This window comes from Pelobates fuscus, chromosome 2 (assembly GCF_036172605.1).
Source record: "Pelobates fuscus isolate aPelFus1 chromosome 2, aPelFus1.pri, whole genome shotgun sequence".
NCBI lineage: Eukaryota > Metazoa > Chordata > Amphibia > Anura > Pelobatidae > Pelobates > Pelobates fuscus.
The window spans coordinates 21,924,500-21,946,742 of NC_086318.1; the positions used below are offsets into that span (position 1 = coordinate 21,924,500).

A 22,243-nucleotide genomic window follows, 5' to 3' on the forward strand; every position below is an offset into this window, starting at 1 on the left:
TTCCCCTTTTATCTTTGATCTAAGATAACTTCTATTGAACATGTAAATATTGCAGCTGTTTTTAACTTATGGATATAGACACTGTGCATATAACTATTTATTTCTTATAAATATCTTCCGTTGAGACTTGAGAGAATGTGATGTAAACTACAGCAGAAGAAAACGACTATTATAATCACAATAAAGATTAGGAATTTCCTACCTAGAAGGGTTGCTTTATAAAATTCAGAATACGTCTTTACAAAATGGTCTGTTACTCAGGAATAGTACTTTGGTGTAAAGAAGGAATTGTGTCCGATTTTGGAGCACAAGTTGGGATTATCGGTTTAGCAACAGATACAGGGATGTGTGAAAGGGTGAATGTAACAGACCAGAGTATTTTTTCTTCTTCTTCAATCCTGTGTTATAGTGTATCCTGAACAAGAGACCTTCCTAGTATTTTGTACTTCGAAGATAGACCCCTCACAATATTGGAATGTGTTATAATGGTGATTTTATTCAGCCATCAAACATGGTATGCCAATGTTTGGACGCATAGTGTCTTTGTCAAGACACTAGATTACACAGATATGTGTTTAGGGCTTTATCTTCTAAATATTGGAATATTGGTCCTGGCACCACAATGTGCCACATATACCTGTATCCTATTATTATAGTTTCAGATAGCCACTTTCTGTAGGAGCCAAAACGGATATGTTCATAAACATGTGCAAGAGCAAAAACACTCCTTACCCGAGTCAGCTCCATCTCTGGGGCAGGCTCTAGGTACTTTTTGTCAGCTTTCCTTATCTAATTTGCACCCTAATTCTGAGAGATTTCGTTTTCAATGTAACGCCATGAAAATATTGAACAATTTACAAGGTTTGCATTTTCTAAACATGTTCTGGAGAAACTGGCTTTAATTAATTTTTTTCCTGAGTGCAACCTCGGCTTTTTACCTTGGCGTCGCTCATTGCATATGGTGCATCTTGTACATTTTCCAAAGATGGCAAAGGTAACAAATTATCCATCTATTAATATATTTGTGATGTCATCTTTCTATCATAATGAAAAGTATGGATTCTTAACCATTTTTGACAAGAACATAAATAATCTAAATGTTAGTAGCTTAGACAGCCCTCATACATTGTAAATGTAGTTCAGTTTGCAACCAAATCAATTGCACTATAATATGTATTTAAAGGGGCACTCAAAGCACCAAAACAACTTTAGCTTAATGAAGCCATTTTGGTGCATACTTCATGCCCCTGCAGTGTTACTGCTCAATTCTCTGCCATTTAGGAGTTAAATCACTTTGTTTGGGTAGTCCTACACACACCTCCCCTCGCTGAGACTCTCAAAGTCTCTCTACACACTTCATGAAAAGCAGCCTAAATTGTTTAATTTAGGAGTTCTTATGTGCTGCCCTGGTAGACTCGGCAGGAGCCTCCTGTGTGTGATTAAAACTCAGGAGCAGGACATATGGAATTCTAAAGTAAACACACTGTGCCTAAACTGCTTCATTAATCTAAATTAATTTTGGTGTTTAGTAACACTGCAACCCTCCCCCCAAATAAAATTCACCTCAATGTGTTTATCGCAAGCTGTTCACACCAAAATTGACTCCCCGGCACCGTTCTTGTTACGTGATACAGCATTTGTTTTGGCCTGCACCAGTACTAAATTGTCCAGTCTACCGCAAAGCAATGAGAATAAATAGGACAACTGCACTATATTCACTATAACGTTCTACAACTGATCCACAGGTAAAACCTATACTTGAATCCTAAATCACAGAGGTAACTAGTCTACACAGCCAGAAAAGGAGCTTATCACATGGTGCTATGAAAAAGGCGAGCTCCATGGAGAAGTGTTGTTATCCAATGTTTTTTTTGTGCACAAGCTTCTTGGCCGTGGTCCATGTTAATTTTCTACTTGAAGGCACACAAATGAAAGTAAAGAGTTAGAGAACTGATCATCTCTGCACATGCTGATTAGCTGCCATGGGACTTCCTGGACCGGCACCACTACGATAGACCACTGCATCATCCGACTCTTAGGAAAATGACAACCTTTTTATTTTGGAACCAAGTCAGAAATAAAATAAGAATTAAAAAAAAAAAAAAAAAAAAAAGTGAACGTGTAGAGTCTAGAGACTGGACATAACTACAGCTATCTGCATCCTCTGCGTGGGCTGCAAGGGATGGCATTTTAAAAGCCATTTTAGACAGTGTGGGGGCGTAGAAGGACACAGATTTTCTTTTTCTTTTTAACGCTTTTAGGTACCAGCTTAGTAAGTTTAAATAATTCGCTACTTAGTATTAATTTACACACAGATTCACAGGGCATCAAAATGAGTGCACATTTAACGAGGCATGGGAAGGAATGCCCGTTAACCTTTCAAGTCTCGTATATGTGATCACAATACAATGTGTCTATGTTCATTGACAGAAAGGGACACAGCTGATGACAGTGACTGGCCGCTAATATGGAGGGACTCAGTTCCAGGGCAGAGCATACAACGGTGTGGGTTTCTACATTTCATTTTATTTTTAGATATTACAAACACATGGATTATAGCGGATTAGTAAACAAATTATTAAAAATCCCGGGAAGTGACAGCTCCCCATAAAATCTCATTTTTTTTCAATGCAGTTATTTGATGTTATTTGATGTGCACTTTTTAAACCACTTGGTGTCTATGGCACGTTTACACCATTTACTCTGATTTTCAAGCGGTAAAATAATAATATTCCTTTATTGAGAGGTCTGGAGAGATTATATATGCAGTTACGGCCACATTTCCACGGTAAAGCTTTAAAGGTTTGCTCCTTTAAGACCTTCTGATTGAAAATGAAATAATTCCCACTGATTAAATGAAGCTGCCTTAAAATCTGCATCTAATAAGACAGCAGAGGGGGGGGGGGGGGGGGGGGGTCTGACTGCCATGCTGGCTGGCTGCATGTGAAGGGAGCTCTGAGTGCTAAACTTTAATCTAGACAAATCTAATGACCATTCCACATAAGAAACTCGCAATATCTGTGCCTGAGACAAGCCAGATACATTAAGGCTGAATCCTGCCACTTTTGGACACACGAGCACCGACTAAACCCTGAAGGAAATTTGCGGCCTACCTGGAGGTGCAGGCAGTGGAGAGGCGGCCGATCTCCCTGCTAGTATTCCCGGAGACACTGCAAACAGCAGAAGCGCTCCTGCTTCCCCCTCCTGCCAGTGAGGGATATCCCGGCGCCTGCTAAGCAACCCTGGTGGCCAGATGCTGGAGACATCTGAGACCTGACACTGCAACGACACGCAAACTTCACCACTGCTTTGACCAAGATGGCGACCTATACGCACCCCTCCACTGCACGAGGCCCGCTAGAGTCCAGCTTAACGCGGCTCGACCAAATATTTGCCGACTTCTGGCTGAAGCTAGACCGATCATGTCACCCTGAAACCAGGCCAAGAAGCCACATAAGTACGCTGCTATACGTACCTGATGTTCACCAACAATATGTGTCAACAGTGAATAGACGTCCAGCCACCGCGCAAGCCAGCCCTAAGAAGCAAAAGCCACGGCGGACCTCGGATGAGAAGCAGCCTCCTGGACAGGAGCACATTCACAGAGCATCTACTCACCTTTGCTCTCAACCAGGTGCTACAATCACGAGGCCAGCGGCGAGAAACGCACCTCGACGATCCGCTGCACAACGGGTCCAGGAAACAAGGCCGGCTCTGATCCACAAAGCCCCAGCAGTGTCAGCTAGGCTGGAGGCTGGAGGCTGTCCTCAATGCCTTTTGGCGCAAGCTAGAAAACCGGGCACTACAACATGTCATACAGAAGACAGGCAGCCACCTACCTGAGAGGCGTCAACACCAGGCAAAGAAACAGCCTGCAGTTCACACCAGGAGGGAGTTCCCGCAGAGAAGGTGCAACAGACCACGCAAACCACCCCAGCACAAGGACAAGCAGAGGAAAATGCCGCTGGGACCTATTGCTGGCCCTCACCAACGGTCTGCAGGACTCCTGGGCACACCGATCCGACGGGCTGAACTACTCCACCTGACAACGCCTGTGCCGGGAGGCCTGAGGTACCGAGCCATGCTGCAGGACAGTGAGGTGCCCACACAGGGCATAGGCTGATGAAGGGGTCTACCACCACAAGCTGTCCGGCTGGACACAGCCTACATAGGCTACTTTTCCTGCAATCTACCAATTTAATACTAACCGCAGCCAAATGCTCTAATGCTCTAACTCTCCATACCTGGACTGTTGCTGCCATAACCTTGTTCTGGATAGATCTGATAAGCATGTTCATAATCGTATTTAGCCAGCCTGACTTTATGTGAATGTTTTTGTTTTTTTTTCTCAGTTACTCCACTCCATAAACAATATAGATTTACCTAGTGAGCCTGCAAATGTTTAGCTACTACCTAGTCTATTAATTATACATGCCTGACATGGACTGGTATTTTCTCACTCTGTTTATCTTATGTTCATACCATAAAAATTGTGCATGCCTTTAAAAAAAAAAAAAAAAGCCATTCTTCGGCCTCCTCAGGATCGCAAAGTCATGTAGTTAACATGATTGTAAACGTGACCTAACTCCTCATAAGCTTGTCTAGCTTAGCATGTCTAAACCAACTCATCGATGTTATGTAGTTAGTTACTCATGTTTTCCTAAAAGTAAAATGTGCTGTTTAATCTGCCACACTTTAAAATACTAAAATGTTATGAAAAAGCCTGTAGCAGCTGTTGTAGCTCTACAAGCCTGTTGTTACCTCATGCACAATAAAAATAAAGAATTTAAAAAATAAGACCGGAGAAGACGACATAAAAAAATGAGCTAAGACAGTGGCAGGAACGGATATTCGAGACACAGTCTCCAGTAAGTAAAACAAATTCAATACAGAGTATTTACAAATCAGAGCCAGTTGGAGATTAAGTAAAGATATGGTCCTCTTAAGTGTCATTGTTGTAACACCACTGTGCAACTAAACACAACGTGAAAGATACATAGGAAACGTGATCTCAGTCTTCACTGTGTGGAACGTACTGAACATCTTCTCAAAGTTCTAAATGAAACATGGCACCTCCTGGCATATTTAACACCTAATTTAGCAGCAAACTAGGGATTTGCCACATGTATAAGCACATATAAATGCTTAAAGGAGCACTATAGCGTTAGAAATACAAACATGTATTCCTAATGCTATGGTGTTCTTGAACCTATTTAGATGTATTGGCTCTCCTAAATCGAGTTTGCTTTTTTAAATAAAGGAATTTTGTAATCTTGTTCCCAGTGCCGAGACTCACTCCTCACAGCCGCTCTGCTTCCCGTGTAGCATGACTCATCTTTCGCTGCTTGTCCAATACATTGCTTCTCATAGAGATTATTGTGGATGAGAAGTACATGCGCATCACTCACATCCAATCAAATGCTTCCTTATGACGCTAGGTTCTGTCACTTTTTTTTTTAAACTGTTAAGCAGGATGTAGGATATTTTAAAGAGGAATGGTCACCTTTGTAGTAGTGACTGTTTGCACTCCACTCTTCCTGCCACCAACTGTTCTATGTTTCCTTTCTCCCATCAAATAGTGAAATCCAGTCCTGGGTACTATGTGAGCCATACAGCGGCTGGATAAGATAGTCCGTCCCCCCCCCCCCCCCCACCCCCCTCGACCCCCAATCCCCAGAGCTTTATCCTCTCACACAGCATTGCAGTTTCAAATGGGAACTTTAACAAACATACTGCACAGAGGAACTGCTCTACACAGCAACTGGCGGGAGGACTAATTTCCCTGACCCCACAGAGGGGTAGCGGCCACACACATTCTGAGCAGTGAGACTGCAGGGGTATTGCCTATACACCTAAACTGCTTCATTAAGCTAAAGTTGTTTTGGTGACTATAGAGTCCTTTTTACGTCTACACTTGTGAATTACTTTTCACGTGATTAACTGGTGTTCTGCTGAATAAACAGAGTATGCATTGATATGTGTGAAAATGTAAAATGAAATTCCTATAGATCAAGTCTACATATTTGCTATAAGAAAGGGGAGATCCTCGACATCCAAAAAAATTTAATATTAAATCAGAAAAGAAAGAGACCTTATTAATAGATGGAGAAATCCAATTACTTTCAAACAAAAAGTACAAATGAAAAACATGTAGCGACGAGATAAGGTTAAAGAAAATATAAAATTCAATCCGGAGAAGAAAAGTACGTTTGCTTTTACAGCATGTTCAATTACAAATGGTATTGATAAAAACGGAATACACTGTACATTTATTTCTTGAACTGGCGTTCAAGACATTGCAGCCGCAGGGTACTGTATGAAAGTCTAACCTGAATACTAACAATAAAGCATACTAGACAGCCACGTTAACATCCGCAACGTGAAAATCTATCCACCGAGTACCAAAAACATGCTCATAGACCGCAAGGAAGTCATCCAAAGATCTAATTCTCTTCCTCACTGTATCTATCTATCTATGTCTATTTATCACTATGCAACTATATCGATCTCTATATCAGTTTAGTCTAATATTTTATTATTGTTATTTTTTTGTTGGTACTGGTTAACTAGACTACTGTCAGCCAGTAACCTGCTAACAGAGGACAGGAGCCGAGAAGATGTACCTGTCAAAAGTCCTCATGCAGGCTGATGGGAGTAAGATTAAAGCATGCAGGTTGTTAATGGGTTAACATGTTAATATTTCTGGTCTCTGGTGTTTACAACATAATAGTATTGATGGGAGTAAGATTAACGGTTAGTACAGGTTGTTACTGGGTTAACATTTTTCTGGAATTTCTGGACTATTTAAAATTTCTGGGTGTTTAGAACATAATAATAATAATAATAATAATAATAATAATAATAGTAATAATAATAATAATAATAATAATTATAATTATAATAATAATAATAGTAATAATAATAATAATAGTAATAATAATAATAATAATGCATATGAAGCACTTCAGTTTCCTGATTGACTGCTACTCAGGATTTATTTTGGATACTAGCTTCAATAGTTATTACATGTTATTTAGACTTTAACAACTTAGACTGTAACTGTGTTACAGAAACATTTTCATGTCGCCTTGGTATCTCATTCCATCACAGAGGGGGACTGGCATCCAGTAACTCTTTCACACAAAGCACAATGGAGAACGTTTGAGATCATTTTCAATTGAGGAATAGTTTTCTTTAAGACGATAGTAACTTGCAGGGGTTCTGTTATAGAAATCCTTTGTACACATCTGTATGTGTTTTATAGAAATTGACTTTTAGATAATATGGCACAATCTTACTCCCATATCTTTCCTTCACCCCATTTAAGTACAACAGTAAGTTGGTTCTTTATGTCTTTAAAACTATTGCCACACACAGACATCGGAACACGAAACCAACCGTCTGGGAAGCTGCAACTCAGCAGCCATGAGATGCAGGAACACCATTCCTGACACTCAAAGACACTGAGATAGGGTATAGAACTCCTGCAAAGAGTTAGTCATTAGATTATTATCTAAAACCCAAAAACCATGACGGAACACTACCTGGCAAAGAGAGGTTGTTTCGACAACATGTATTACCTAATAAGATTATTTTAACTTTCTGTATCACTGTATTGTTGGTAGATTAAAGGAAAACTCCAGTGCCAGGAAAACAATCCATATTCCTGGCACTGGAGGTTCCCTCTCCCTCCCAACCCCAAATCCCCAGTTACTGAAGGGGTGAAAAGCATCCCGAAACCTGAGGCAGCGACGACGTCCCTCGTCGCTGTCTCCTCCTCCACACCGCTCCTCCTACTGTCTCCGTCGGCTGGTGGGTGAGACTGATCCCGCCCACCAGCCGAGGAGACCTAATGCGCATGCATGGCAATGTCGCGCATGCGCATTAGCGCTTCCCATAGGAAAGCATTGAAAAAGATTTGATGAGGAAATGAGCGACGCTGGAGGTCCTCACACAGCGTGAGGACGTCTAGCGACGCTCTAGCACAGATAATCTGTGCTATGATCCAGGAAGTGACCTCTAGTGGCTGTCTCGTAGACAGCCACTAGAGGTGGAGTTAACCCTGCAAGGTACCCAGGACTGGATTTCACTATTTGATGGGATAAAAGGAAACATAGAACAGTTGGTGGCAGGAAGAGTGGAGTGCAAACGGTCACTACTACAAAGGTGACCATTCCTCTTTAAAATATCTTACATCCTGCTTAACAGTTTAAAAAAAAGTGACAGAACCTAGCGTCATAAGGAAGCATTTGATTGGATGTGAGTGTAATGCGCATGTACTTCTCATCCACAATAATCTCTATAAGAAGCAATGTATTGGGCAAGAAGCCAAAGATGAGTCATGCTACACGGGAAGCAGAGCAGGCGGCTGTAAGGAGGGAGTCTCGGCACTGGGAACAAGATTAAAAAATTCCTTTATTTAAAAAAGCAAACTTGATTTAGGAAAGCCAATACATCTAAATAGGTTCAAGAACACCATAGCATTAGGAATACATGTTTATAAAAAACTGCAATGATTACACTTGCAGGGTTAAGGGTAGTGGGAGTTGGCACCCAGACCACTCCAATGGGCAGAAGTGGTCTGGGTGCCTGGAGTGTCCCTTTAAACCTTTACGGCTCACTAACGTACCATAACTTGCAGTCATGACAAAAATAAAGTTTAAAATAAATAAAGAAATTAAAAATATTGCCATGACAACAAAGTCCTTGGTTTCCACTAATTGGAACAAGGAATGGTAACTAATGGGCCGTTCCAATGGCTATTTGCTACATCTCTCATGATGTTATAAGGCCATCAAGGTAAACGCAGTCCCCAGTATTTGGAATGGCTGAGGGCACCTATCCCTGGGTTACACTGATGCACATGCACAGATTTTATGATGTTACGTATGTAAAAAATGTATTTTTGAAACGTCACCTGAAATAACAGCAATTTTCCACGAGCCGTGCTCCTCTCTCGCTATACGCTCGGCCTCCTCCATCAGCAGCATCCCGAAACCCTGAGGAGAGAGGGAGATGGTAATCATACAACAGTGATACAATCTGAATATAAGGAGACCTGTAAACATAGAACCACAATGCAGTAACTGAGATCAGGGGTCACTTCACTTAAGTCATTACTTCTGAAAAAAGAATTACTTCGCATTTGGGACCAGCTCCATTCCAAAGAAAATGTGGACAAGGAATTGGGCAGCCTTGGAGAAGCATAGATTCCTGCTTTGTACGAGTGAGGGGCAGGCTTAAAGCTGCAACAATGTGTACAAATAACTGTAGTGATAAGCAATTGTGTGCAGAGAGACGGAGGCAAGGAAATTGCTTTCACCAAAATATGGAATATAGTGTGCAGAATGTCCCTTCAACGTTACATATGTCTACAAGACCCCCCTCACCTCCTAGCCCTCATCATTCTGCTCAAAGCCTTCTCTTTACACTCCATTATTCATTCGCTATCTTGCCATGGTCACTTGACCATGCTCCTTCTAATTCTCCTATTACTGTTGCACCACTTTTGGTAGGTACTAACCACTGCATACCAGGAACACTCCATCAGACTTGCCATTTTAAAAATACAATGCCCCATTCATCTAGCCATCACTATTTGGCCCTTGTCAAAGTAACTTAGATCTTTTCACTTGCCTGTTTTTCCTGCTTCCAACACATAAAATTCAAGAACAGACTGTTCACTTGCTGCCTAATATAGCCCACCTCTTGAGGTACAATATAATCAATGTTATTCACGTCACCTGTCAGTGGTTTTAATGTTGTGGCTGATCAGTGTATATCTGGCAAGTCTCAATAGAGTCTGTACAGAGGAAGCCAATGACGGCAATCTGCAGCACGTTATCGCAGTGGCCGCCTGTCACCACAATCACTGTTACAATGTCTCAGCCAAGGATTTTTTTTAATTTTTTTTTTTTAACAATAGCGGAGACATAGTCTCTGCCCCTCTCTTCGATCTGAGGTGAGAGAGACAGAGATATAATTGCCTAAACTGTGCTAAAAAGTTTGTAAAAAAGTGTTTTAAAAAAGGATTTTTTTTTGTCCACCCTGTGATCACTATGATTAGGGTAATTAGTACATTGATACTATTAATATATATATATATATATTTTATTGTTTACCCGATTTTCTATGCTGTCTGATACCTGTACTGTGCAGTATCTGTGCTGTACGGACTGTATCAGTGATCAAAGGGCTCTCTCTGATCATGCTGAGATTGTTTTTTTTTGGTTATTTTTATAAAATTAATAAATAAAAAAACATTTTAGAGCCTAAATGTGTTTTCTTTAGTGTTTCTCTCTTCTCACTAATAGATGTCTATTATACTCATTAGTTGACTAATGAGTTTATAACAGATTTAATAATAACATGATTTGATATAAGCAATCACAAATCAGAATACTTAAATGTACTTGAATTGGCACATACAGACATTATTATATATAATATTAAATCAAAATATGGTATAAAAAATACTAAGGTTGGATTTAAATGACATTATAGTTCATGTAGCACCTCACTGTATAGGTGGAGAATATACTAAAAGCTATAGTTATTGTGTCATTTTTAACGCTATTTTCAAGAGTGAACCCTGATGGCTGCAGTGAAGACGCATTATAGAAAGACACTATAGATTTAACAATCGGTATAATATAGATTACAATTTTTAAGCCACTGAACAGGCAGCCATCGTAAGGAAAGCAATGTACAATGATATTGAAAAAAAATAGTTGCTAACATTTTACAGAGTGTCAAAATGTATCCTTTTTATTTCATTATAGCAAAGGTGAACTGCTACATAATGTCATTGGTAGATACTATTGGACGAAGTTAGAACACAACGTGGAAAGTGACACTTCGATGGGTCATGTAATCACCACCAGTGAGCACCAATAGCAGATGGGAAATAAATAGCAGAGAAAAGTCAAGTGTGAGCAGTTGAAGAAGGATCGGAAAGAGGATGAACAGAACAAATGGACGATTTGGAATGTTTGAAGAACACTACTTATACAACACCACTGCAAGTTATTTTATCTCATGTTATGTATTTTATGCTGATCAAATCTAAAATCTATTAGATGAAATGTGTAGGACCTTTTTCTTTTTTAATTATTTACTGGCAATAATTTTTTTTATCAGCAACTTGGCGTTCCTGTATGAAGCAGCGGAATTCAATACAGAGGACGATAATTGGAAGCCCCATGAGCTTTTACAAACTGTATTTAAATATACTCCCAGTGAAAAAAATGCTTAATTAAATGCACGCATGTTTTCCTTGGGGTTATAGCTAATAAACAGTGATGTTTTGATTTTTTGTATTTGGGCAGCGGAGTGTCCCTTTAATAGTGATTATTGCTAAAGTGAGCTGGACTGCTGGAAGCCAAGCAGACGGCATTACAATACAAGGACAGACAGACACACTGAGAAAACCTCTACATGCCGGATGGATTTTTCTGTCTGCAGTGGATTAAATGAAGCAGCTTCACTGTAATTCCTAGCAGAGGAAAGTAGCCACATGGGCCAAATAGGACAATTTAGAATGTTAACTGAATATAACAGAGAGGGAGGGAATCCTAGGGTAACTGCTAGTTGTCTTGCTCTCATGGTGGGAGTGTACCAGACATAGCTATAATCCTGGTACTGTTGGAATAGCGGATTTGCAGTTTTGAAGAAAATATATTAAAGTGTATTCAGAAATCCTTATGTTTTATTAAAGCACATTTTTAAAGGACCACTATAGGCACCCAGACCACTTCAGATCAATTTAGTGGTCTGGGTGCCAGGTCCCCCTAGTTTTAACCCTGCAGCTGAAAAAACTTCAGAGAAACTGCTATGTTTACACTGAGGGTTAATCCAGCCTCTAGTGGCTGTCAGGGAGGCAGCTTCCGTCATTTACAAGGAGTAAATCGCACTTATTTGAGGCGAGTCTAAATGCGCACGTGCGCGCCTCTAGCCGCGAATGCACATTCGGCTCCACTCGGAAGCGGACGTCGGCAGGGGGAGGAGAGGTAACCAGTGCCGAGGGAGTCCGGCGCTGGATTAAGATAAGTGGCTGAAGGGGTTTTAACGGGTTTGTTTTCCTGGCACTGTAGGATCCCTTTAATGATATGCATCATATGACATAAAGAAAACAGTAGTGAATTTGAACTTGTAGCTTTAGGTGTTATTTCAGCACAATTGGTTGTGTAATAGTAGCCTCATTTTAGGAGATTAAATCAAATTTGTGCTCACAATGATTGCCGGCACAGCAGTGAAAACCAGAAAGTGTCTGACTAAAATCTGTTTCATAAGTGGACTTATAATACCCTGCAGTGATATACGAGACGTAGAATGATGTGCACATTTTGGCAGTAAAACTTGATGATAAGTGGTCAGTCTGGAGAACACTCAAAGGAAGACATCCGTGTAATTGTTAGGTTTCCTGCATCCTCTGAATGATTTCCCTGTGGGGTATGTAGATGTTGATGTATATTATGCAAAAGAGATGGCTTTAATCACTCTGAACAACCACAATCAGAAGGCTCTAATAGTGACTTTTTAATACCTTAAAATAGTTCAAATAGAATTTCTTTATTTAATGCATTTTGAAGCACTGCATAGACATACTGAATATTTACAATAAAAGCTCCTCATGTTTTTTTTTTTCTGCTTCAATCTTTATGCTTTGCAGTATTTGTGGGGAGATTTCCCAGACCAGGAAGAGATGCAGCCAATTTAGCATGATCCCATTATATTCAATAAAGCGGAGTATATCCCATAAACTATTACCTACAAGTTGTTTAAAGGACATGCAGTCAAGCACACTAGTGCCATTGCGTCACTCAGTAAGCAGACAGCAGCTGAAAATGAAAAAGGGAACTTAACTACAATTACTCAATACTTTAACGTGCCGCAGCCACTGCTCAGTATCCTCTGCTGGGTCCACAAGTACACGTGCTGCAGTGTCCACAGAAATGGCATCTGAGGTTAGCAGATAGCGAGAGACTTGAAATATGTACTCAGATAGCAAAAAAAAAATAAAAAATTACCACTTGCCTCTCATCCAAAGTATCAAAAATGTGTTATTTTCTTAGAGTGGCAAGCCTCACAGGGGGTCATACATAAAGAGTTCACAAGACCTTAGAACTTTTGGACTCATTGTATTTATGACCCATTACAAGGACTTGTGGATCAATCGGGCTTTCGCCAGAATCACTCCACTACAACTGCCCTCTTAAAAATTTGCAATGACATCCAAACTGGCATGGAACAAGGAGACCTAACTGGAGCTATTTTCCTTGATTTTGCAAAGGCCTTTGACACAGTAGACCAAAAAGTCAGGTATTGGTGATCATTCGCTAAACTGGTTTCGATCGTATGTATCGGAACGCTCACAATATGTGTGCATTTCTGACAGCGACTCCCTCCCTCTCCCAGTCACGTGTGGTGTTCCCCAAGGTTCCATTCTCGGCCCCCTACTATTTTCATTATTTATAAATGATCTGCCAAATGTCTGCAAATCCTCAAACATACACATGTACGCAGATGACACGGTAATCTATGCGAACAATTCCGATCTACCGCAGCTTGAGGCTGTGTTCCAAGACCAGTTTACAGAGGTAGAAAAGTGGATCGCAAAAAACAAACTCTTCCTGAACACTGACAAAACTGTCACAATGATCTTTGGAACAGTACCTAAATTACACAATTCCCACCTATCCATCAAAACCATTTCAAATGGCACACTGACCGCAGTCCACTCTTTCAAATACTTGGGTATGATGTTAGACCCCAATCTATCTTTTGGCCTGCACATAGAAAAGCTTGCATCTAAACTTTATCCAAAACTAGGTGCCCTGTACAGAAACAAATCCTGCCTAAGCCCTTCAGTAAAGGAAAAGATTGTACAGCAAATGCTGATGCCAATCATCGATTATGGGGATGTAGTATATGCATCTGCATCGCAATCCCACATTAATAAACTCAACACATTGTATAACTCGTTCTGCCGATTTGTGCTACAATGTAATTACAGGACCCACCATTGTGACATGCTAAAAGAACTAAACTGGCTGTCGCTGGAATCCGGACGCACCCTTCATCTTTCCAGCCTTGTGTTTAAGAGCTTTTCGGGGAAACTCCCACCCTACCTGAACGCAATGCTTTCCCCGGCTGTTCCCACTTTCTATAACCTCCGATCCAGTACCAACACTTTACTTAGTCTACCTCAATACAAAAAGAAAGCAGCCCGATCCTCCTTCTCCTACAGAGCACCGCATTTGTGGAACGACCTCCCGCACAAATTAAAATCTTCCCTAAGCTTAAAGTCCTTTAAGAGATCTCTCTCTACATACTTGAAAACAGAATGTACCTGTCATTGTTGATTATATATTTCCTACCTGTTCTATGTTAAATTTTGTATATATGGTATATTAATATTGTATTTTATTGTACTCTAACTGTAACGATGCAATGATTTGTGGACCCAGGACATACTTGAAAACGAGAGAAATCTCAATGTATCTTTCCTGGTAAAATATTTTATAAATAAATTAATAATAAATAAATAAATTCTCTGTATGTATGTCCACCTACAAGGACTCGTGGATTCTCTGTATGTATGTCCACCTACAAGGACTCGTGGATTCTCTGTATGTATGTCCACCTACAAGGACTCGTGGACTCTGTATGTATGACCACCTACAAGGACTCATGGATTCTCTGTATGTATGTCCACCTGCAAGACTTGTGAACTCTCTGTATGTATGACCATCTGCAGGACTTGTGGACTCCCTGTATGTATGACCACCTGCAGGACTTGTGGACTCCCTGTATGTATGACCACCTGTAGGACTTGTGGACTCCCTGTATGTATGACCACCTGTAAGACTTGTGGACTCCCTGTATGTATGACCACCTGTAAGACTTGTGGACTCCCTGTATGTATGACCACCTGTAAGACTTGTGGACTCTCTGTATGTATGACCACCTGCAGGACTTGTAGACTCTCTGTATGTATGATCCCCTGCAGGACTTGTGGACTCCCTGTATGTATGACCACCTGTAGGACTTGTGGACTCCCTGTATGTATGACCACCTGTAAGACTTGTGGACTCTCTGTATGTATGACCACCTGCAGGACTTGTGGACTCTCTGTATGTATGACCACCTGCAGGACTTGTAGACTCTCTGTATGTATGATCCCCTGCAGGACTTGTGGACTCTCTGTATGTATGATTACCTGCAGGACTTGTAGACTCTCTGTATGTATAACCACCTGCAAGACTTTTTGATACTTTGGATTGAAGGAACATAGTTAAGTTATCTAAGCAATATTTCAAGTCTCTTGCAAGCTGTGTGTTGTGACTGTGGCTCTGGATTTTTCACAGAAATCCACGAACGGACCTGATGGGGCTGGCGGGGATGTGTATATTATGTACATGTTGTATGGCTAGAGGAAACGGCTTCCTCTTCTTCTGGGGTCTTATTGCTGTAGTTATAAAGAACTATGTGCAGGGAGACAGACCCGTTACTTATACTCCATGTGTCCTTTTAAATAATTAGACACATGTACCACAGGGAAGTTCCTAGTTTGCCAAAAAAAAAAAAAAAAAAAAAAAAAAAAAAAAAAAAAAAAAAACTTACATTAGAAGCCCTTGTGTTAACGTTAATAAATGTACTTGATGTACTGTATTGATGTGAGACATTACATAGCCGAGAGCATTTCAAATTTCATTATAGGTGAGAAAGAAAGCTCTGTATAAATGGCTTGTCTTTGATGTGACATGAAAGTGCTGCTAACACAAATATGTATAGTTACAGAGTAGTACCTTGGAAGCCTCACAGGGATCACCAGAGAACATTTTACCTTATTTTTAATCAACCCAAGTACAATAAAAACATAATGAACTGCTAAGAAAAAAGTAAAAATAAAAGATGGACAGTCGCCTGAAATGTGGTTCTCAATCCACATTTAGGAGAAACCTAATTATTAACAGAAAAGCAACGAAGCTGAGATTTTAAGACCTGCATTAACAAGGCAGACCAGTAGGAGGAGTGTCTCAGTAAGACTAGATAAGAACCCCCCACTGCTGGAGACAGGGACACAGCTACTGCACTATGTTGTTCAATGCACCAATATAGTGTCCTTTATGTACGTCTGACGGCGTATTTGATGTCACCAGATTTTGTCATAGCTCCTATTGAGTATATCACACACGTTATGGAGGGTTGCCACTTCCCCGTCAGTATGGACAGATGTGGAACCTAGTAGTAAAATAACCAATTTGTCTGAGAGAAAAAGTTGAAGGCTATTTCATTTCTTTTCACTGCTAAAATAGAAATTCTTAAATGGCCATACTCACAAAGACCTTTGTCACTTTCATGAGATTACAGACACATGCGGAGCACCGTGTGATTGTAGAATGCAGACTTGTAAGGAGGTAGATCATTGATTTGCAAAGAATTATGGGCTTTTACATTACAAATGCACTACTACTGACAGAGTGAGCGCAGAAACCCGTGTTTTCTTTTACGTTCACCTTTTGAGTGCCAGGAGTGTGCCTGATGCAGCCTCTCTACAGTCTGTTTTTTTTACATTGACTAAAGAAATTCTCTCCTAATTGGTCTCTTTGGATACCATACAGCAGCCTCTCTGCAGTCCATAATATGTGCTGCTGCCAAACATGTCCTCTAAATTGCAAGTTCTTCAAGCAAGGTTCTCATCAACCTATTATTCCTGTCAAAACATGTAAAAGTTTGTCTCATTTGTTGTAAACTCCCCCCCCCCCCCCGCCCCCCTTTATAATATTGCAAAGTGCTGCAAAATAAGTTGGCGCTATATAAATGGCAATAATACAAATAATTATAACAACCTGGTGCTGGAACTTGGAAGGGTCACGGCTGCTGACAGGTACCACACTGCCATACACATGCAGCTCCCGCACAATCGACACACCTCCCTTCAGCTCTGGTCTGAACGACTGCTCCGAACATTTTCGCAGACGCAGCAATCCAATGAGGATGTCTTGCTCTGGATCTTCATACGACAAGAAGGTCTCCCAACCCCCATTGGCCACATAGTCCCGCCGAATTAACTCCACCTGGAAGGAATAAAAGGTACACACAAGACTGGTGACGCTTTAGGGCAGTTTATATGTTTGAAGGCTTTGGGTTCAACATCTGACTGCGGAGAATCACTACCTTACCTGCACATTATTCACCCATTTCAGGCATTCTGTCTAGTCATTTTATTTTACTTCCATTCTGACTAAATCTTGCCAACTACACACAAAGCACTACGTATGCTTCATTCCCCAGATCTTCGCATATTGGTTAATTTTATCCTGATTATTTTATTTCATGCACTTTATAGAGTTCTGCCTGATCTGCTTGGGAAGGTCAATACAAGTTAACACTGCAGACAGATGTTTTGTGATGATGTTTTAACTTTTAAATATATATATATATATATTTATATATATATTTTGCTCATCATGTACATTCAGAAACAAAATAAGGAAACTTTTTATTAAATTTAAAAAGCATCCTATAAATAAATCGATCACTTCATAGTATGTAAGCACATTCGAGCAGAGCCTTCTTTAGGTCTTGTCTGTGTTATATTTTGTATGCAAGTTACTTGTCAGATATCCAAATTTTATCATTGTAAAGCGCTGACAATTCTGTTGGCCACTTTTTTATTTTTCTTTGAATCAATGAGAAGATGGCTATTTAATTTACTCTTGTCCAGCGTGTTCCTTTCAGTGAATTGCAACTATTTTCTAGAACTGCAGAGCTTTCAATAAAGAACAGAATTCGGCATAAACACTTCTCCAGGAAAGAAACACCCCGCAGTTTGCCATTTCCTGATACTTTAGGTATAATTTATTAATTACTGGTATTTATAAAGCGCCAACAGATTCCGTAGCGCTGTACGATTAGTGGAGGATGTACAATATACACAGAAAAATACAAAAGGTAGAGAGGGCCCTGCCTGTAAGCTAATAATGACCCTTCTATTGCAATCCACATAATCAGCATTTTTTTAGCTTGACAACTGCTCATTTAAATATATACCGTATATATTAATTTCCTGCAATTTATTGGAGGTGTCACTCTGCGTCTAGAAGAATCATTTATATTATATATATCATTTATATTGTTAACCCCAGTACTGGGAATAAAATAGAATTTTTTTTTTTTAATGATTTTTAACCTTTTGTGTACTTGCAAATAGAGGAATGCCCTTTATGTAGTTTATGGTGAGACTGCCTCACCATGCCAGCGCTGAAATGGTTAAATGCAAACACAAAGCAGGCAAATGAAAGCTCAGAAACACCTACCTCACACCAAGTGCTTGTGATGGCTCAGTTTACAAACGAAAGCACATTAAAGTGATATATGTCATTAGCTCACACTGTGCTCCTCAACTGGTCCCTAAGCATGTTTTGCTAATGAGATGAGGAAGCAATTTCTTAGCAACCTGATTGCTTTTTCGTGCTGCTATAGAGAAGGAAATTCATTGAGGGAAAACATTCTGCCTTGATGTGAAAAACCAAATGAGAGTGTGACAGAAATTTTATGAATTTATTAAACGTGTAGAACTCAATAACACTTGTCAATGGGACTGAACAATGATCGGAATACGTAGGAATTCAAATGTAAAACAATGTTCTAAGTTTTGTTGTGACCTTGGCAGGGTGGCAATGTTGGCATCATGAAAGTCGGCTGTTTGTGTGTTCTCAGCTGGACTCCATTAGCATTATGAGCCCCTAATTTCTAATTAACTGTAACTACAATCAATACGAGGCAGTCAGAGACACTCCTTTAACATCTGTAAGAAGAAACTGCAGGAGATACACTGCTCAGCATCTCTAACCTACCACTCCCTATGAATGGAGGAATGTGTCAAAACATCTGGGTGTGTGAAAGCACCATGTGCAGTGACGTCCTCAGTTCTGAAACACCATATTGGGTGAGGATTTAGAGGAAATTAAGGTAAATATTTATTTCAAACAAAAACGATGTTTGGGAGTCAGCTAAACATCTAAAAAAGAATTAAAAAAACAAACATAGTGTAATACAGTTGGATACAATGTATCTGCGCTTTTAAAAAATGCGTTCACAGTGTGTTGAGGAAAATGTGTCTTTGGGTGCTTCCCCTGGTATAGGCTGGGGGGCTATCACCTTCTTTAGGTTCCCCAAGGTGCAGGACTGGTCCACACTACATTTCAGAGAGTCAGGAAATTCAGCTCTGTGAAAAATGTATTTGGTACAAAAAAAAAATGATAAAAACAATGTAAAATAGATTTCCAATGTGTTTCTTCCACTTTATGTGGACTTCCTCAGGGACAAAACCTAAATAATCTAAAGAAGGTGACAGCCCCCCCAGCCTATACCAGGGGAGTCACCCCAAGGCACATTTTCCTCAACACACGGAGTGCATTTTAAAAAAGCTCAGATACATTGTATACAACTGTATTACACTATGTTTGGTTTATTTTTTTAGATGTTTAGCTGACTCCCACATATCATTTTTGTTTGCATGTTAAAAAGAGTGGTGATTTGGGAATACCACCTAGGAAGCTACATCTCATTGGAAGTTAAGTACCTTTTGCAGTATATTTATTTTTCGTTTTTTGTAGAGCTAAACATATATTTCAATCTACATACTTGCATTTAATTTTAACAGTACAATATGTACAATAAATAAATATGTACAATCTGAACAAGAACGTCTGACTCTTACAATTTGTGAATGCCACGATCACATTAATAGACAAATGGTGTAAGTAGCGAGCAGAAAAGAATAAGAGCAAATAAAAATGAAAAGGCGACAAAACAACAAAAGCCTTTAGGGCAAGGCTCGGGTCAGCTCGTTGGCATTTATGAAATCTTGTATGTAGGACCCAGGTCAGTGTTGCATTGTGATAAAACGGTTTGACAGATCACACTGGGACTTCTCCAGGACAATCCAGGAACTATAAACACTAAAGAAAGCTGTAGTGGTTATGGTGCCTAGGCTGTTCTTTTAAAGTGAGACTTTGACATGGAATATAGTGGAATATAGGTGTCACGCGTTGCTTTTCTGAAAAAAGCGCAGATCTTGGGAAACAAAACTAAGCTTGGAAACTGTCATGACTAATAAAGAGTGCTCTAAGAGCTTGTCACTCGTTTTTTCTTTACATATTGAGAGAAAACAAGCTAATATAATATAATAAAAAAGGAAGAGGATCCCAAAAATGAGTTGTGGGTTGTGAGGTAGAGGGCTCATGGTACTATGGGGCAGAGGGTCTCAACTCCGGGTTCCAAGGGCAGGAAGGAAGAAGGGAGAGTACACAAAGATTTACAGGGTAGAACAACGACAGAGTCTCTATTACTTTTTAAAATGTAGGACAGAGTCCACCCACCTGATAAGGTCTGAGTTTGTGATGGATTTCCTGAATGCCTACTTCTCTGGTTCTTACATCACGACACTAAATGTATAGCATAAGGAGATAAAAAATATAATCATAATTACCACAAGAATTACTGTTAATTTTATATATTCCTATTGAACAGACAAAGTATTCTCTAGAATTCCATGTACAACTGTGCTGTGCTAGATGTTAAATAACAACCCCACACCCTCAGCCCCTCCAAAAATAAATTAGTTACAAACATTACGAAGGAAGATACATTTTTTTATGTCCAATTAAAGAGGCCCAATCAGATCTTATTAAAGGGACACTATAGGCACCCAGTCTATTTCATCTCATGAATAGTTGGGCTGTCAGGTCCTAAATATGAAAACATGCAATCGAAGTCATCAGTGACAGTGTCTGGCAAATGCCAGCATGTCTTACCTCGGTGCCCCAGTCCTTCATTCTGGCTAGAGCAAGCTCCCTCAGATTGCCGTGTTCCACTCCTGAGCTTACCAGAGGCATTGGGATATCTCTGCAAGGAGAAAAATACCATGTATAAATTAAAATCAACACACCAGACCAGATTACATTTAGAATTGTCTAAAAGGTACACCTTAGTTGATTTAAACTACAACACCCATAATGCTTTGCCTCCTAGCAATCCTTCACCGGAGTTGTAGTTCTAAAACAGCTTAAGTGCCCAGCATTTTGAACAGCCCTACATTACACAGACGATGTGTGAAAGGAAAAACAAAACAACAAAAAAGAAATCTAATAATAAAAAAATTATCAGGCTGCATAACCACCAGGAAATGACGGTTCACTAAATTTTCAATCCTCCATTGTTTATAGCACCATAAGCAGTGCTTTATGGGTACAGTAGGAGTTGTTTCTGTTGTACAAAATGCCCAGATTCCAGAATCCTAAGTGAAATCTAAGTTTACCCATTTAATGAAAATCCATCCAGTATGTTAAAGGGACACTCCAGGCACCCAGACCACTTCTGCCCATTGGAGTGGTCTGGGTGCCAACTCCCACCACCCTTAACCCTGCAAGTGTAATTATTGCAGTTTTCATAAACGGCAATATTTACATTGCAGGGTTAACTCCTCCTCTAGTGACTGTCTGCTAGACAACCACTAGAGGAGACTTCCGTGTTCATAGAACACAAAAAGTGTTTTAAAACGACGCTGGACGTCCTCACACTATGTGAGGACCTCCAGCGTTGCCGAAATCCCCATAGGAAAGCATTGTATAATGCTTTCCTATGGGGAAGTCTAATGCGCGTGCGGGGTCTCCCCCGCCGAGGAACGTAGGCGGAGCGTGACCCAGCGCCGAAAAACACACAAAAAAAGGGACACATTTTCTGTTTGATCTATCGGCTTTAAATTTAAAGGGACCCCCACAAACACCATAACCCATACAGCTAATGATCAGGCTGTGATGCTAGCAGTCTGTCCTGCAAACATATCTTTAAAAACCTCCCCTACAGCCTGCATATTACAGATCATTCCATTTAGGACAGTCAAGGCAATAGATGTAAGAAATACAAAGGTATGTTTGTAGGTGCAGAACCATAACCACTACATTATGCTATAAACAATACTATAAGCCAGGGTTTCCACTCACGTTCTAGCCATTGGAGAGTAAATGTTTAGCAAGTAGAAATTCACTATTGGTTATTGTGCCGTGGTCTCACCAGGCTTACTGTGGCGAGTAACATTTAGTCTTGGCTAGTAGCGTAGGTCTTGTAATTTTGAGCACTGAAAACTATAGTGGAAATGGTGCCTCTTTGGCGTTAATAAAAACATGCAGATTTTTCAGCATCTACAGAAACTAATTTGGTGATGTGTCTCCTC

At 40.1% G+C, this 22,243-nt stretch overlaps 1 protein-coding gene across 1 annotated transcript in view; it reads right to left on the reverse strand.

The window, feature by feature from the left end:
* Window positions 1-22,243, reverse strand: part of ELP3 (elongator acetyltransferase complex subunit 3) — a 157,583-nt gene that overhangs the window by 22,205 nt on the left and 113,135 nt on the right. The window contains exons 11-14 of the mRNA XM_063442001.1: window positions 20,826-20,916; window positions 20,391-20,456; window positions 16,854-17,081; window positions 8,918-8,999 (exon numbers count right to left, since the gene is read on the reverse strand). Coding sequence (XP_063298071.1) covers window positions 8,918-8,999; window positions 16,854-17,081; window positions 20,391-20,456; window positions 20,826-20,916 — 467 coding nt within the window. The remainder of the gene's footprint in view (window positions 1-8,917; window positions 9,000-16,853; window positions 17,082-20,390; window positions 20,457-20,825; window positions 20,917-22,243) is intronic.